Source organism: Aythya marila (assembly GCF_965140915.1).
Source record: "Aythya marila genome assembly, chromosome: 19".
Classification (NCBI taxonomy): Eukaryota; Metazoa; Chordata; class Aves; order Anseriformes; family Anatidae; genus Aythya; species Aythya marila.
In genome coordinates, this window is record NC_139060.1 from 5,882,101 (window position 1) to 5,898,546 (window position 16,446).

The 16,446-nt window shown below is 48.7% G+C and overlaps 1 protein-coding gene across 2 annotated transcripts in view; it reads right to left on the minus strand.

Moving 5' to 3' along the window:
* Positions 1–6,810: 6,810 nt before the first annotated feature.
* The window catches only part of COL5A1 (collagen type V alpha 1 chain), a 147,733-nt gene continuing 138,097 nt past the window's right edge, over positions 6,811–16,446 (minus strand). Inside the window, exons 64-66 of one of the 2 annotated variants that reach the window (XM_082775611.1) lie at positions 14,486–14,554; positions 10,797–11,030; positions 6,811–8,194 (exon numbers count right to left, since the gene is read on the minus strand). In XM_082775611.1, coding sequence (XP_082631737.1) covers positions 8,048–8,194; positions 10,797–11,030; positions 14,486–14,554 — 450 coding nt within the window. In that variant the 3' untranslated portion in view covers positions 6,811–8,047. Of the gene's footprint in view, positions 8,195–10,796; positions 11,031–14,485; positions 14,555–14,608; positions 14,678–16,446 lie in introns of both variants that reach the window. The other variant, XM_082775610.1, reaches the window with a different exon arrangement.

Genomic DNA, 16,446 nt, shown 5'->3' on the forward strand with positions numbered 1-16,446 from the left:
GGGAGCACCAGCAGAGCCATCTCAGGCCGATGTGACCCTGCGGGGGCCCTGCCTGGTGAAATCCCTCCTGGCACATAATAAACGTGGCAGTAGCGCTGCTGATAGAAGAGCGATTAGCTCAGCGTAAAACCCATAAGGATCGGAGATGAGAGAGGCTATTTGGGGCTGAATGGCTTTTCCAAAGGCATATTTCATCCCCAGAGCACTGAGGCTGCGGGCTACAGCGTGCATTTTCTTTGCTCCTCGGACATCAGCAAAGGGTGACCGCGAGGCTCCCAGAGCTCCGAAGCACCCAGGGCTGCAGGAGCAAGGGATGGGGGCTGCTGCAGCAGGCTGTGCTCAGGGACAGACCTTCCTGCTCAAAACCACATTAATGCTCATTAGCAATAACAGACTGATTAGCAGCTACGTTGTGCAAAACCGCTCGTGGTCCAGGTGTGCTGCTTTGCTGGGCAGACAGGCTTCGGCAGGTGAAGCAGCCAAAATGTAGACCTGGAGAGAAGCAGGGAGGGAGGGGAAGAAGAGAGATTTACATACAACTTGCATTTGTCTCTCCTTGGTGTTTCCTCCTGAAGAAACTTGGAGCGGGGATTAAGTTTTACACATTCTGCCTGCTCTGCTAATGCCCTTCAGCAAGGTTAATCTTTGCACGGTGCAGGTTTGAAAATTAAATCCACGGCGGTGTACAAACTTCCCGGGTCGTTTGATTCAGTTTCTTTCATTTGCCACCAAAATGATCTATGTGTGTCGAATTCACAAACGCTTCCTTTCAGAGCAAATAATTCACAAACAGGCGCTCCCCTCCGTGCTTCTCCCCATCTCTCCCTGTTGTGTGTCTTAATTAATGCTTCAGGTCCGGCAGCTTTTTGATTTCTGTTTCAACAGGGTCTCTGATCAGCCTGCCTGAAAGGCAAACCACAAGAAAGGACATTTGGTTTTTGGGTGGCTGCTCCCACTTTCTCCTGAAACTCAGCATCACCCCCATGGTGAGGATCTGTCCTGCAGACAGGGACTCTCCACCTCTCGGTGAGATGGGGCCTCAGGAGCAGCCCAGCACCTGGGACCATGACTTGGCCACTCTATGGGATGTCCCCATGGTCACACAGGCTGTTAGGACCAGCATGATGCTTGCCCAGCACAGTTACACCATCGCCCACCCCGGGGTGTTAGGGAAGGGTCCCCTCGGGTGCAGCCCCCGGCTTTGCCCCAGAGGAACGGAGACAACACAAAATCCACAGAGCCAAGGAGCAGCTGGAGAAAAAGCCCAGCCCAGTGCTGAAAATTTCCTGCGAAGAGGAACGTCTCATTGTCAAATTAACATACTAATAATTAGCCAGCACCAGAACGCAGTGTCCCAGCGCAGGGCCCGATGATGGCACATTTGCTCTCCGCTTTCGGCTGCGATGAGCCGTGATTCAGGGGTGCCTCTGAGTGTGACAGCCTGTGCTGTACAAGATGTAATTTTAGCGCTTCAGAGCCCTCTTAGTTATGCATCTCCTAAAAAAAAAAAAGAAAAAAGTGTGTTGGCTTCTCTCTGAATAAGAAAAAACAGCTCCTTCTTTGGGGTTTTCATGCGTTTGATTTCTTTGGGGTGTTTAGTTTTGCTCTGGGCTATTTGAGAAAACCCATTAAATACAAGCATATATTGCTAAGTTTTGTTTGCTGGGAAGGTAGAAGCGCACAGGGCCTGTCTGAACTATTGAGTTTGTGCCTCTGGAGAACATCACTTCACTGCCACGATGCCCCAGGATGAAAAAATCTGCAGCCAGAAGTTACGAGGAATAAATGAAACAGCGATAGGTGCCATAAATAAAACCACAGCGCATTAACACTCCCCCCACTTTGGGGATCAAAAGCAAAATAGCTCTCAGTGTTGTGACACGGGGAAAATCCAGCGAGAGCCCCAAACCCAGCAGCTTGATTACAAGCCCAGCAAAGGCACTGGTACTGGAGCTCTCCTTGCATTTACACACGTACAAAGGTTGTATTCAAGGGGGCTGCAATCCCCCCCAGCTGGAAGCACTGGTGGAGGGATGGGTCAAGAATAAATTCCTTCCAAGGCTGCTCTGTGGTCTCTAATGCCAGGAGTGCCTCCTGGTTGGATTCAGACCTTGGATCAATCCTTGAAAAGCTCCAAAGCTCAGTTGTTTTGTGCCACTGTAACAGCAGGAGAGCAGCACCGGTGGAACAGCTGCTGCAGATGCTGAGAGCAGCAGCCCAGGCTGGCTTCAAAGGCTGCCAAGCAGTGAAGTCACTCGTGCCTTAAAGTAAGAAAAATAGATGGGAAGGACAGAAGAAAGGAAAACGAAGCAGAAGGCCCCACTGCAGTGATGATTTATGGATAGTTACACGTTGAGGCTCTGCTGCCCGCCTGCTGCTCCTGCACCACGAAGCGGGGCAGAAAGGAAGCAAAGTGGGAGCAGGAAAGGAGAGCAGAGGAGGTGGCTGTGCCTGAGGGGCTCAGCTCCAGCCCTCAGCACCAGCAGGGGGCTGAGGGGACAGATCCTGCCCTGCCACCAGCACAGCGCCAGGCAGAGCAGAGGACGTGGTGCCACAAACGTGGAGGCACAAATTAAGGATAACCAATAACTGCTCCCTGATTCCAAGGCACACAATGGTTGGAAAAAAGTCTAGAGGACTTTCCGGACATCTGAAACCCCCAAGGGTCTGTCCTGCTCAGGTCACCTGCATGAAAACTAAGATAATTGGGAAGCTGCACGTCTGGTGGAGTGCTTGCTGGAAGGAAAACCAGCAGTGAGCTTGCAGCAGCACAGTTCCCATGCCAGGTGTGAAAGGGGAGGGCAGACCTTCAACCTGCACTGAATTGGCTTCGCTGGAGACTGCAGCTTAATTTACAGGTAGCAGAGAACTGCCAGGAGGCCTCTCCAGCTCTCTTGTCCCTTCTCACAGCAAGCCATGGAGAGACTTTTATATATATATATATATATTTATTATTATTATTTTTTCCCCTGGAGCTGTGAGTCAGATCAGTTCAATTCATTTGATTGAGATGTTAATAAAAAAGCAGCCAAACCAGGCCTAGCTGGGGAGAAGATGCTGGACAAAAAGCAGCTGAGCACTGAAAATAATCCCAGTTTGCCTTTTACAGCACTAAAGCCACACTCTAGCCAACACTTTGCACTCACTTCGTGCTAGAGCTTATTCCTCTCTCCTTCTAGTGACTGCCTCCCACTTCCCTTGCTGTTTCGCTCTTTCCAGGAGAGCTTTAGTCGCACTAAGGAAGCCCAACACTTCGTATAAAACACACATTCACAGGTTTTCTTCTGGGTTGGTTGCCCAAACTCACTCAGACCACAGGGAATAAATCCCCAGGATCTGCTCTCTAAATTTAACCCTAGCCAACGCTTCTGTTTTAGCCATTTTTATTTTTACCAGTCTCATGCAGACGTGGTATTTAGGGAGCTGGGAGGAGCATCGCTTCCAGAGATAGTAATAGAGCACGGCACATTGCAACCAAAAGCTGTCACGTCGTGCAACGAGCAAATGGGCCGTGAGTATGGAGTGAACATGGAGTGAGCACGGCGTGTCCCAGCACCCTGCAGACCGACACGAGCACCCAGTGTGCTGCAGCACCTGCCTCGTGCCACCACCCCCGTCCCTGTCCCCATCCCATTCACGCTTTACCTTAGGAAGCAGCCTGGGAGCAAATGCACACGTCCTCGCTCCTGGGTCAGCCTGGGTAGCTGAAAGGGAAAGCTCTTCAGGTCTCACGCAGAGTTAAGCCCCAGCTCTCTGGGGACAGTGAGGGCACAAAGCAGCCCCCAGCAGTGCTGGTTTCTGTTTGCACTGATGGGATCAAATGTGCAGAGCAGGGAGAGGAGAGCCTAAGCACAGAGAAAAACTGAACTGTCTCGGTGTTCCAACAACCTGCTGCTTTCTGTTGCGGATTGTCCCAAAATTACCTCCATATTGCACTTGGCAGAGTTACTGCCCTGTAGCTCTCGCACCAGATCACGGGCTCTTTGTTGTAAGAAAAGAGGTGAAAACCTGCTGTGCCTTCCAGCACTGGCAGCTCCAGGAACAGTCAATCCTTCGCTCAGATCTCTGTTTTCTCCTAATAGCAGATCAAAGCTCCTCTCGGCAGCGAGACCCCAAGGCATTCATGAGAAATGTTTGCTGCAACCACAACAACCTGCTGCAAACCTCAACTAGCAATCAGACAAGGTGAGCGTCTCCTTGAAACACCATCAGGATTAAGTTAAATCTTTCTAGCCAGGTCTAAGCAATTCAAGCTTTTTTTTTTTTTATTACTTTTATTATTATTATTTTTTATATTTACCCTAGCTGTGGTACCTCTGCATTTCTGGGGTCCGTTTGGATGGAGATTCGGCCGTAACATCCCAGGGTTACCCAGACTCCTACAAGCTAATTTACAGGTACAATAAAGAACTGCTGCTTATCTGAGCAGCTCTCTTAATCTGAGATTCACCACTAATTACAGCCAAGGATGAAGGGGGGGGGGGGCTGACAGGACACAGCTTGCCTCTGGGACACATTTCTCCTGTACGTACCTGCTGCACTGCAAACACCAAGCTTTTAAGGTGCTGTCTCCTGAACCTGTGAACCAGCAGCACCAGCAAATGGTGTCTGCAGGAAGCACTTGAGAAGCAGAGTAACACAAATCCAGAATCGTGGTGTTGACATATGGACATGCCATTTCTTACACTGGTTTCCAGAGGAGCCGTCATCTTGCACCCCAGGAGCGAAACGCGGAGAGGCAGGGCAGGGAGTGCCCCATCCCATGTCCCCCAGCAGCACCTGGAGGTGGAGGCAGGAATTTGGGGTTGAGAAGCTCCCCAGAAAGCTGCAGAAGTGGGGTTTGTTTCCTGAATTCACCTTGATGCACAGTCAGGCTCCTTGGATGTTGCTCCTGGGGTGGAGAACTGAAGAGTGGTGGCCTGGGGCCCTCATCCTCATCCCAGCAGCTGAAGTCCCCGGGCGATGTCTTTGCACAGCTGGGTTGATCCGAGTTTGTCACTGGGAAATAGGATTCCTGGAAGGTCTCTCTCGGATGCCTTTGCTTTCGTGTTTTATGGTGTGTAACCTTTAGGTGCTTTCACCGCTTCTCTGATGAACTCTTCACGTGCCACCGTGCAGAGGGGTCGTGGGGAAATCCCGCTGCAACCAACTCCAAGAAGACATTCACATCATGTTGATTTAGGTGGAAACAGTAAACTTGATTTATTGAAAAAATCTATTACATTTATTCCTTTATTACACAGGTTTAAAATATTTAAAAATAGCTCTTATGGGCATTACACTTAAATTTTATGACATGTTTATTGGACTTTGAAGAAATGTACAATATGTCATTTGACAGTATATTTTAAAAAGGGCCTTATGTACTAAATTTTTTTTTTCCATAGGTTTTATTTTTCTTATCAACATTTGTTCAAGTCATATATTAAGGGAAGAGGGAAATAAAATTACACAAAAAGAATGTCTGCAAATACAAGTAGTAATTTTATTGCAATATACCGTAGCTAAGTGGTCTGGGGAAATCGGAACAGTTTGGAGCTCAGTACAATTACAACACTGTGGAATTCAACAGAGGATTTTTTTTTTTCTTAAAGCAAGGAAATAAAAGGAAAAAAAAAAAAAAAAAAAAAAGAAGAAAAAAGCTCCCTTGATGAAAATTCATCGTAACAGAATCACATGACCTAGACAGACGCACACGTGTGTACATACATTGATATATGGCTTATCTGTTGCAGAGAGGAACGTGCAACCTTTCCTGACCTTCCCACTGTTCCCGGACAAGGCTCTCGCCAAGGTGAGCAGCTGAATTCTGCGATACACCATCATATGCTCAACTGCACTGCTTTGCTGCTGGAGTCTGCAGTTTTTAGGATAGCACCTTTTTCTTTTTTTTTTTTTTTTCCCCCCAGCGGGAAAAAAAAAATAGACAGAACACAACACAAGAAGGGAGACGGATGGACACGGCTCTTGCAGACCCAAAAGCACCACGCAGCGTCGCAGCTCCCGCCGCCGCCTCGAGCCAACACCATGGGCTCGGGTTCGGCATCGCTCCCTCCTCTGCTAGGGAAGGAGGGGGGAAAAGACATCATATATAGGCTCTTCTTCACAGTAAATGTGATGTCCTTTCCTTTACGGTGGCAGACCCCCTTGGCTCAACCGTCGCTGTAATACTCCAGGCCAAATAATAATAATAATAATAATAAAAACCCTGCAACATCTATTTGCCAGCCAAGAGATCTAAACAAGGAAATGGCCAGGGAGAAAACAAACAAACAAACGCAGAAGGAAGGTGGTGTCAGCTGGTTGCGATCCAAAAATGCTGCATGGAAAAAAAAAGAAAAAAGAAAAAAGAAAAAAAAAAGCCATCCTGGCAGCAACCACGGGCAGACAAAGAGAATTGCACACGCAGCTTCGTCCTCGCATCCGGACAGCAAACAAATACATAAATTAGCACCACAAACATTCAGCAACTGAGTACAATCTGGTGTGATTACCACCATATAAAATGCATGAATATTTTTTTTTTTGGAAAAAAAAAAGGCGTAAGCACATTTAATACTTTCTACATGGGCTGTAAAAGCTACTGTAATACAATTAGAGAGAGGAGCAGACCTTCTACATAACGAATACGAAGGTGGCATGCATTTATAATCAAAGACTGTAGCAAAAGCGTGCAGTCTGCGTTGGAAGTGGCTAAAGCAAAGGCCAGTGGGAGACTGGCCACTGGCAGGGTATAACCAGTGTTGTGTAAATGTTACTTGAATAGATAGCACCACAGAAAAACATTTAAAAATAAAAAGCACCTTTTTTTTCTCCTTTTTTTTTTTATGTTATGCTTTACACTTGGTATTCAGAGAGGACAAATGGATTTCCCCTGCCAGTGCAATCTGCCGCTGGGAATAGATTTTTTTTTTTTAAACATTTTAAAAGAATGCTGAAGGAAAAAAGGAGGCGAGAAGAATTAACTTAAAACACGCACATTAAGGTAAGCAGGGGTATAAAAGGCAGAGATGCAAATGGGATTCTGCTTTTAGGTTGGCGTTTTGTAGGAATCTTAGCAAAAAGTGGCTTTATTTTCCTTATTTTGGAGCGAATCCTTCCAAAGGCAGCAGTGGCTGGGAGGCTTGGGGGGTCCTCACCCCACAGAGCCTCGTGCCTGGGCACAGCCCCTGGGCATGGGGCAGCACCAGGGAGGGCGCGCGTGGCGGGGCTGTCATCGTACGGACAGGGTCACATGCATGTTATGAAGCCAGGAACGTTTAACCACTTAAAATAATATACAATACACATATTTACTTACAAACATACAAAAATATAAGCACCTTTAAGACACGGGGAAGAAGACGCCCGGCGTGGCTTTTAGCAACCGAATTGGGTGGGTGAAAATTTTGTAAAAAGTGGAATCAGGCGATTCAAGGGAGATAGTACGAATGCTGGAAACGGCCATTACATCTGCTTGCTAGACCCGATCCAAATCTCACAGAAGCCAACGAGATGACCATGAAGAACTTCAGCAGGGTTTGGATTAGAGCCAGGACTGCCCCGGTTTCAACGTCAAGCCGAACGCAGGAGTTTCAAGTTTGTTTTTTTTTTTCCCCATTATTATTTTTTTTTCTTAGAAACAAACGATAACCTCCAGCCAAGCTCTTGGTATCATCTCATGGCGAGAAGAAGTCTTTCATGTGTTTCCATCTCCGGACCCCCAGGTGGCTGTGCAGAGGTGGCTGCGGGAGGGAGGTGACATGGGGACAGGTCTTGGGGCCACGCGTGCGGCCTCAGGTCATGCGATTCTGGTCTGTCGCGGGAACGGTCCTCGCGGTTGGGTTCGTGTGGGTGCAGCGGCACAGAGGAACTCAGGCAAGACGAGGAACAAAACAAAAGGAAAAAAAAAAATAACCCATCGCTGTCCAGTTTCAGAACGTGCATGTGACAAGGAATTCTTTTTTTCTTTTTTTTTTCTTTTCTTTTCTTTTTTTCTTTTTAATTAATTAAATGGCGCAATGAGGTTACGAGGTTGCTCATTTGGAGACTAGTTTTCAGGTGGCTCTTAGCCCATGAAGCAAGCCGGTCCCACCTCGAATCCAAATTTCTGTGACGCTTCTCCGAAGTCATTGAACATGATGTCGACTATGGGTACTTGCTCGACCTTGGGCGTGTTGATTTCCAGGACAGTCTTCTGATAACCCTTCTTTGCCTGGAGGGGAAAAGGAGGAGAGAGAGGAGCTCTGGTGATGCCTCCAACCCCACACCAGCCAGTTATCATGAATGAGCATTCACTGGTCAGCTGGGAACATGGAGATGGTATCACCCAGGTATTTCCTGAGACAATTCAGAAGCATCCAGCACCAAAAAAACCCCACAAACATTTATCCTGCAAACGCACTAGATATGCTCTCAAGCAGGATGGTTGGGGATCACTGAGCAAACCCTGAGGGGGACAAGTGGCCCGAGCACGGACTTTGGAGCAGAACAGCTGTTGCCATGCAGACAGAAAGCACAAATGCTGCCTTCAGCACATCTCAGAGCTGGAACGGGAGCCTGGTAAAACTGTTGTGGCTGTGCTATAGCTGTGTTGCCTCCCCGAGGACACGCATGGGTTGTTGAGCAAATGTGAGCGATTTAATTTGAATATATTAGTTTGACTATTATCCGAGCGCTACCGAAAAGCCCACGTTTAAAGTTTGATGGAATTCACAAGGTGATGTTGTCTTTTTATCGTGCCTGCTAGCCATACAGTTATTTCTGAAATATAAATAATTATTGGAGGAGCAGAAGTGCACCCGGGGGCATACAAAGCTGCACAAACAAGTGAATTTATGGAGCAGCTTTTGGCTCTACCTTACCCTCTGATTTGTGTGTCTCAAAAGAATAGCCTATAGCACAGCTACTGAGAAAGGGCTGTAAGATCAGGAAAAACACATCCAAATAATGGCCCAGACATTAGCCCTGGAGTTCCTCCAGCGTGGGCTGCGGCAACCTCAATCATGGTGAGCGCACAGGTCCTGTCGGGACCTCTGGCAGTGCTGTGTTGGGTAGGCAGGCCTAATTTTTCACTTGGCAGGGCTCAATCTTATCAAATCTTGCCTGTGTTTCAGGAAGGATGACCTGCTGAGGTCACGGAGATGGTGGAGGAGTGCAGGAGATGCAGAGCATCTTTCTACAAGGCTCTCTGAGCATCTCACGGGGACGTGGCTCTGCACTAAATTGATCCCTTAATGATGCAATGAGCTCCCCTGGCGTTTTTTACCTCCTTTTCAGAGTCTGCAGGAACTTCTCCTGCAAGGGGGGCAGGAAGGAAGGGGCTGAGACCCAGCAGCTCCAAAGTGATGCCCAAGGAGCCAGGACACAGCTCCATGCCCCCGGGGGCACCAACTCCAGGGCTCATCCAGCCTCCCACCACAGTCCTTGCTGCTCCCTGCCCAATTCTTGCCCCAGCCTTTGATTTTTGGAGACTGGTCATGCTGACAGCAACCTGTGCTACAGCCTTCATTGTGAAGCGACCAAGCAAATAAAACCAAAAGGAGCGGCAGACCTGTTTCCATGCAAATATCCCTCATTAGAGAATAGGGAGAGGAATGTAGGGCACCTGAGCGGCACCACTTAAGCTGAAAGGATTTTCATCAGACACGTCTGCCTTAAAATTTGCAACCTGTGATCTCGCAGCTTCCCCGAGTCTTAAGAAAGAAAAGGGAGGGGAAGGCTTTTTTTTTTTTTTTTTTTGCTGAGGACAAGATGTGTTAGCAGGAGACCTGAAGTACTTGAGGATAAACTTCCCCATGTGACTTCTGAGTGTTTTCAGCAGAGGGATGAATGCCCTTTCCCTCTCTGCGTGAGTGTTAAAAGAAGTGATTCTAATTTGATTTTCCTCATTGCTCCTACAGTAAAAAATGTGTGTGCGCCAGAACAGAATCACTTTCATCTCAAATTATGTGGAGGGCTTTTGCTGTCAAACATCTCTATCTTTCAGTCCCGTGGGCTTCAAGCACTGCAGTTGCAGAGGGTGAGAATTATGCAGGCTTTTGCACCAGCAAACTGGATCTCAAAATAAATACAAGCGGCACCTGCTTTGCCAAATTTTCAGCTCCTGAGGGTAGATTGCTCAGAGCTCAGTCCCATATCAGGTGCCCAACAGGAGGAGGAAGAAGCAAAGGCAAGATGTTGGGCCCCCACGGAAGATCTGGCTGTTGCTCATTGCAAAGGCAAAGAGCACTGGGGGCTGCTTTGGCTCATCCTTCGCCAAGGGCACGGGCAGCTTTCATGTAGAGCAGACACAGAGCAAACCAAGTGCTGTGCTGGACTCCTCTGGCAGCCCAGGGACACCCACCAGGAGCTGAGGAGCAGCTGCACCCAGCACAACCCAGAGCCTTCCTGAGGCTGCACTCAGCAGCGTGCCACCAGCAGCAGCACCACCACCCCAACATAATGCTTTGCCTCTAAGATTTCCTGAAAGCACTTGCAAAATTATTATCAAAGCCTGCAGAATTCCCCTGCACCTGGATGTCATCACTCACACCTCCCCTTGTGAGTCAACAGTAAGAGCAAAGGCAAGAGGGAACGTTTAAAAGCAAGCAGTGATTTTAGACAGGTCCCTTCTGTATGCAGAGCCAGCAACAGACCCAATAAATGCGGTTTCTAGAGGTGCTGCAGCTTCCCCTGGCCTTGAGCTGAGCTGTGGCACAGGGAATAGCAAGCTGGAGGTCTCCCACCCTGGGAATAACCCTCAAGGCCACCCCATGGCATGGAAAATTTGGAAGCGATTTGCTCAGAGATCCCTTCTGCGGGGGCTTCCCACGTACCGCGCAGCCGTCGAAGGCGGCTCGGATGTAGGGGTTGTTGTCGTAGGACATCTCCTCGTCGTTGGAGCCCAGGAAGCGGATGGCCTTGTCGTAGCTGTCGGTGGTGGCGTCGTGCCAGGCTACGGACTGGTAGCAGTTGTAGGTGATGTTCTGGTGGGCCGAGGCGCTCAGGAGCCGGAGGAAAGTCATCTGCACCACTCCGATGGGGTTCCCATCCGAATCCACGTAGGAGAGCTGTGGGAAGTGGAGAAGGGGAAACACTGGGCAGTGAGAGGCAAGGCAACCCGCCTGGGGGGCTCCAAGGACCACCAGTCTCATCCTTAGCCCCATGTTCACAGGCATCCTGCCCTCTGCTCCTGGACCTCCCCACCCCAGCGGGGCATGGATCCTGCTCCTGCCATGCTGCACGGCACAAGGATGCTCTGGTCCTTCTGCTGCCGGGGCAGGTTCTTTCTTTTGCCGTTTGGGATCTGTTCATGAGCTGAACTAACAAGGCTAACACGGGGCAGGAGGAGAAAGGAAAGGGGATTTTGGCCCTGGTTGCAAAAGGGTGCAGCACTGAGCAAATTTGGGGATATATGTCCAATGGTTATTAAAGCCAATACTGAGCATATTTCTCCAGCTTTTGAAGAGAGAAGAATGAAGACTTATGGAGGAGCTTAGGGTTTTATTTTCCTGCCTCATTTGACACAATTTTTGACCTCTGTAGGTATTTTGCTCCACACACACAGGGCCATTTCCCATTCATCTTTCCTAGATACCAGTACAATGGCTTTTAAACAATCTTTGCAACCTTTATATAGAAATCCTGTTCCTGCCAACAGGGGCTGGAGAGGCTGCATCAGCCACAGGGAGCTCTGCTTGCTGCCCTTGGGGCACGGCGTGAAACGCAGAGCCACACAGCTGTGCCTGCACAGGGATTTGCTCCGATCTGCACATCAGGCTCCTTTTCTCCCCCAAGGGAGAACAGCTTCTGGAAATACGTTTCTGCAAAACAAGTTACTGAAATCCCCTCCAGCCCCATAGGATTCGGGCCTTTCCAGGACTCTCTCTTGTGCCCCACCAAGGAAGCAAACGCTCAGTGGGCCAGCCAGACCACAAGTACAGACCGACTGTACTCAGGGTGGTGTCTCCAGCCATGGCCAAGCTGCCAGAGCTGCTGCTGGAAACTGTCTACAGGCAGCTGACTTCTTTAGTAACAACTGGGGGAAAAACACAGCACAGAAACAACGCAGAGTTCTTCAAGGTACCACGAAACATCAAATTATGGCGCGAGCTGCAAACAGTAGAACAAATTTGTAACCACATGACAAAATCACGAGTAAAAAGATCATAAAAGTAAAGAAATGTATACCAACCGGTTGTCAGGATACCGTTGCGCTGTCCTCCTGAGAGTTAAATATGACTGACCATGAGAGAGCCACGCATGCCAGGTGGAGAGAGACCAGAAAACCACCAGGACATGGAAGGAGAGGGACACAAAATGCCAGCTACTTGGCACGCACTCAACGTCTCAGCTACCCATCGACCTGCAAGATTTGCTTTTCCTTGCACTCTTATTTCAAATCAGTGCTTGGCCTGGGAGCTTGGTTGCATGCTAAGGGGTCTCAGTTGCTGTTCTGCCTCTGCAGGCTGCACGAGATTTGCAACTGGAGCCACTGGGAACTGGCTGCACGCACAAGGCTTGGCTGGTTCTGCAAAAATCAATCTTTTCCTTTTTTTCCTGTGTGACAGTATTTGCCTGTGGCAGATGCCATATGGCATTGAAGGATAACAGGATGGGATAGATGGCAGGTCTCGTTAGAGCTACTGGGAATTACGGGTGTGCATGAGTAACGCACACGGGAGGAAAGCAGAGTCCAAAAGAAAACATCTGCAACCCTCTTATCCCTCTAAATGCAGGTTGGCTGCCTCATGAGAAATCCTGGGAAATTAACTCCAGGTACTCTGTGTCATTGATTAATGACAGTGGGGAAGCATCAAAACGAGATGGTTTCTTTGTATTCTATGTTTACTCTGTCCATCTTACTTCAGGTGCTCTCAGAAGAAAGGCACAACTTGGCCTTGGCACAACTGCACACCTTGTGTGAGCAGAGATTCCTTTGGGGTGCCCCATAAACAGCCCCATGGAAATCCTCCCCATGTTTCTGGGATCCCCTGGGCTCAGCCCCAGAAAGGCTGGGGCTGGGCTGGGCACAAAAGCTCTAGGGGTGACCAGAGCACTCCAAGGAGCACTGACACCCATCCTGCCAGCCTGTACAGACTTCAATTGATCCAGACAAACATCTTCCCCATTTACTGATCTCATAGCTCCAAATACCAATTGGTGTGAAATGGAGCTACTTTTTTTTGTTTTAAACAAACTTCATATTTATGGCCTTTGTGTTTAACAGTTCTGTGGTTTGCTTAGGAAGGTCTTCTATGTGCTGGTGGCTTTTTTCCAAATGGAAAATATGAAACAGGTAAAAAGCAAGAAAACGGCAACATGGAAAGATGGAACAAAGGGCTCCAAGTGGCACTGAAATTCCTATTTAGAAAAAGGGCCCTGAGCTCTAGACTGGCCATTCAGCCTCTAAAGTAGCTGACAAACAGACTGGAAAGAAATAAACAGAAGCAGAGAAAACGGAGAGATGAAGGCACTTGTAATATTAATTGATGAAGTGCTCTGTGACTAAGCTAGGAGCAGTTGCCCTCCAAGGAGCGATGAGGCTGAAGCCTTGGCTTTGCGGCCTTGCCGGATGGTGCAGAAAAGCTGCAGAAGCCATATCCTTCTTGTGGGCAGAATCAGAGCATACACGTTTAGTGGCGATGAAATGGGGCTTAGGAAAACAAGGCAGCGTTTTCCTTCGTTTGCTCTTTAAGGTGGAAGTTTGCACGTTCTGCAGGAAACCTCTGCCCTGGGCAGCAGGGCCATCAGCACCTCCACCTGCTTCTCTCTGCTGAGTATTTCCTCCTTCCCTAATCCTCCTGATTTGATTGAGCTCATTACATGCATCCTGCTAATCCTACAAGAATTGATACAGACGCGGGAGATTTCTGTTTCCGAAGGAGAGCTGGATCGTGCTAATCACTTGCTGATGGGCTCTGTGGGAGAGCAATCCATCCACCACAAACCTGCTACAGGACAAAACCCTTTTACGTGTTGCTGTCTTGGCTGCTTGCTGACATCAAGCATTGTTTGACCTCACAATAGCCACAATTAAGGATTTTTTTAAAGGAGAAAACAAAAAATCAGTAAAATTCCAAGCTACCAAGCTTGGCACACACTCACGGCTTGAAATCTTCGTTTGACTCAATGACTTCACCTCTCCCAGGCTCTGCTGGTGCTGTGGGAGCCCCCCTTTCTTCCCCTGGGGACAACCTGACCCAGTCCAGCCTGGAGCCACACAAGGGTTCTCTGAAGATAGAGCTACTCTCCCAGGGGACTGCAGCATGGGGACACCCAGTTTGCCCTTGTCACAGTGGGAATGGCTCAGGAGGCAGCAACACCCTCCTGCAGGGTACAACCTGCTCGGGGCAAAACCCATATTGGGTTTTGCTTCTTTTTTGCTTCAATTATTCCACCTTAAATGTTTTAACTGCAGCTTGTGATGGCGATTAGTCCAGCATGCAGAGTGCAACAGGTCTGGCCATACCAAAGCAGGTAACGTGCTCTGATTCAGACGAGAGGGCCAGGGTTAGCCACTTACCAAAGACCCCCGCTTGTATTGACTATACCATGTGGAAGGCTGTTCTTTGGGCCAACGAGCCATTTTACTCTGTAAAATATGACACGGGTTAAAGAAAACAGAAAGCACTGAGATGCATCTTACCAGTTTACCGCGCTTGAATTCACTGAACCAGGAGCCTGGGTTTTCCTTTGGCCAAGAAGTAATTCTAGCCTAGTTTGTGGACGGCAAGGAGGGAAGAGAGAAAGAAAAGAAAAAAAAAAGAAAGAAAAAAAGTTACATTCAGTTCCATGAGTAGAGTCTGCAAGTCTTATTGAAAATGTCCGACTTCTTTTAAAGAGAATGTTTCCTTAATCCTTATAAATCAGTAACAAGACCAGCCGGCAGAGCCCTAAGGTGCCAGCAGCCTCTCGAGCAGAAGGAGATGCCACTGCTTGGCACCAGCCTCCTTCACTAAGGGCTAATGATCACTAACTCCGGATACTTTGGATGCCAAACCGGCAGTGCAGTCTGTTGGCAGGAGAGCTGAAAGGAAAGACATAGGGGAAAAAAAAAGGAAATATGAATAGTAGAAGTGCTGGTAACAGACAAGGCTGCTGTCACTCCAATGTCAAATCCAGATGCTGTGGGGCTAGGAAAGGCAAAGAGCACGCTTAAGGAAAAGCGTCCATCTGCCTCCTGCAGTTGTACAGCAACAAGGGGCAGCACAGGCTGCACATCCTCCTCCATCGGTGCCGGACCATTGCACGTGATGGAGCTCCAGCCACCTGGAGCAGTGCAGGGGGTGACCTTGACAAGAAACGTGCTGTCAGAGCATCCTTTATGGCTGACCATCCGAGCAGCTGAAGCACTTTTCGCAGTCAGAGCACAAGGAAGGAGTGCAGCTGCCGTGTGCTCTCCTGGTTTTCTGAAACCTCCCTCGCTTCTGCCGTAAATCTCTCCAAAAACAATGGGCAAACTTTATGCAGGTGTCTCAGGATTATCCCTTCCTTTCCAGTCTGTGAACCATAAAGCTGGTCAGTGTGCTGCCACTGTGCTAGGGGTGGACTGAAAGGGGAGATGTCAAGCCCTGCAAGGACTTACAGTAAAACCACTCAGCCAACACTTCATGCTGCTGTGGTAGCAGTTCTCATCCCTCTCCATGGAAAACCAGCAGGCTGAGCCTTTTTCTCATTACGGCATTACTGCAATAGTGTAGCACAGTTTGCATTTGGGGAGCATCACAGCCTGTGTCCAGAAGAGCAGTTGGCAGGGGATGAAGTGGGGCCCAACAGCCACTGGCCGAGCCAGTGGGGCATGAATCTGCTATAAGATCATGGGCAGAATCCACTTTTTTTTTTTTGCTGTCAACACTTTGAGGAGATCCATGGCAAGGTAATGCAAAGGAGAATAAATCTATCTCCTATTTAAACAGCCCTAACAAAAAAATCAGGGAATATTTATGCTCTATGTTATTTGCCCTGCACTGGCACATATTTCTGGTGGATAAAATTCAGCAGGCGAACGGCTTCCACTGGAGTGAACAGCTTCATCTGCACCTCGTGCCAGCTGCAGCACAACTGTGACATTGGGAGCGCTCCCCCAGGCTGCTATACAAAGACTTTCAGCTTGGCCAGCGCTAGAGCTGGTCCCCAGGGAGCAGGGAGAGCTGCTCCACAGAATAAGGTGCATGGCTATGGGGCAAAAAACGTGAGTATGGGTGAGCTAAGCACATCAGTACATGTTAACTTAATCAATCTTGTGTTTCAGTGCCTGGAACAGTGCTGAGACTGGCTGAAGCCATTTAGGAAACCAGATACCCCCGAGAAGCAGCAGGGAAAGTTACAGGAGGTGAACATTTATCTGCTCTGCCTGAAGGCACAGCCAGGACGGAGGAGGCAGTGGTGCTTGCGCACACCAACGGCAGAGAGGCAGCCCCACTGCAGGAGGGAAGACAAGGAATGAATTAAATGTGGGGAGCCACAGCTCCTGCACCAACACAG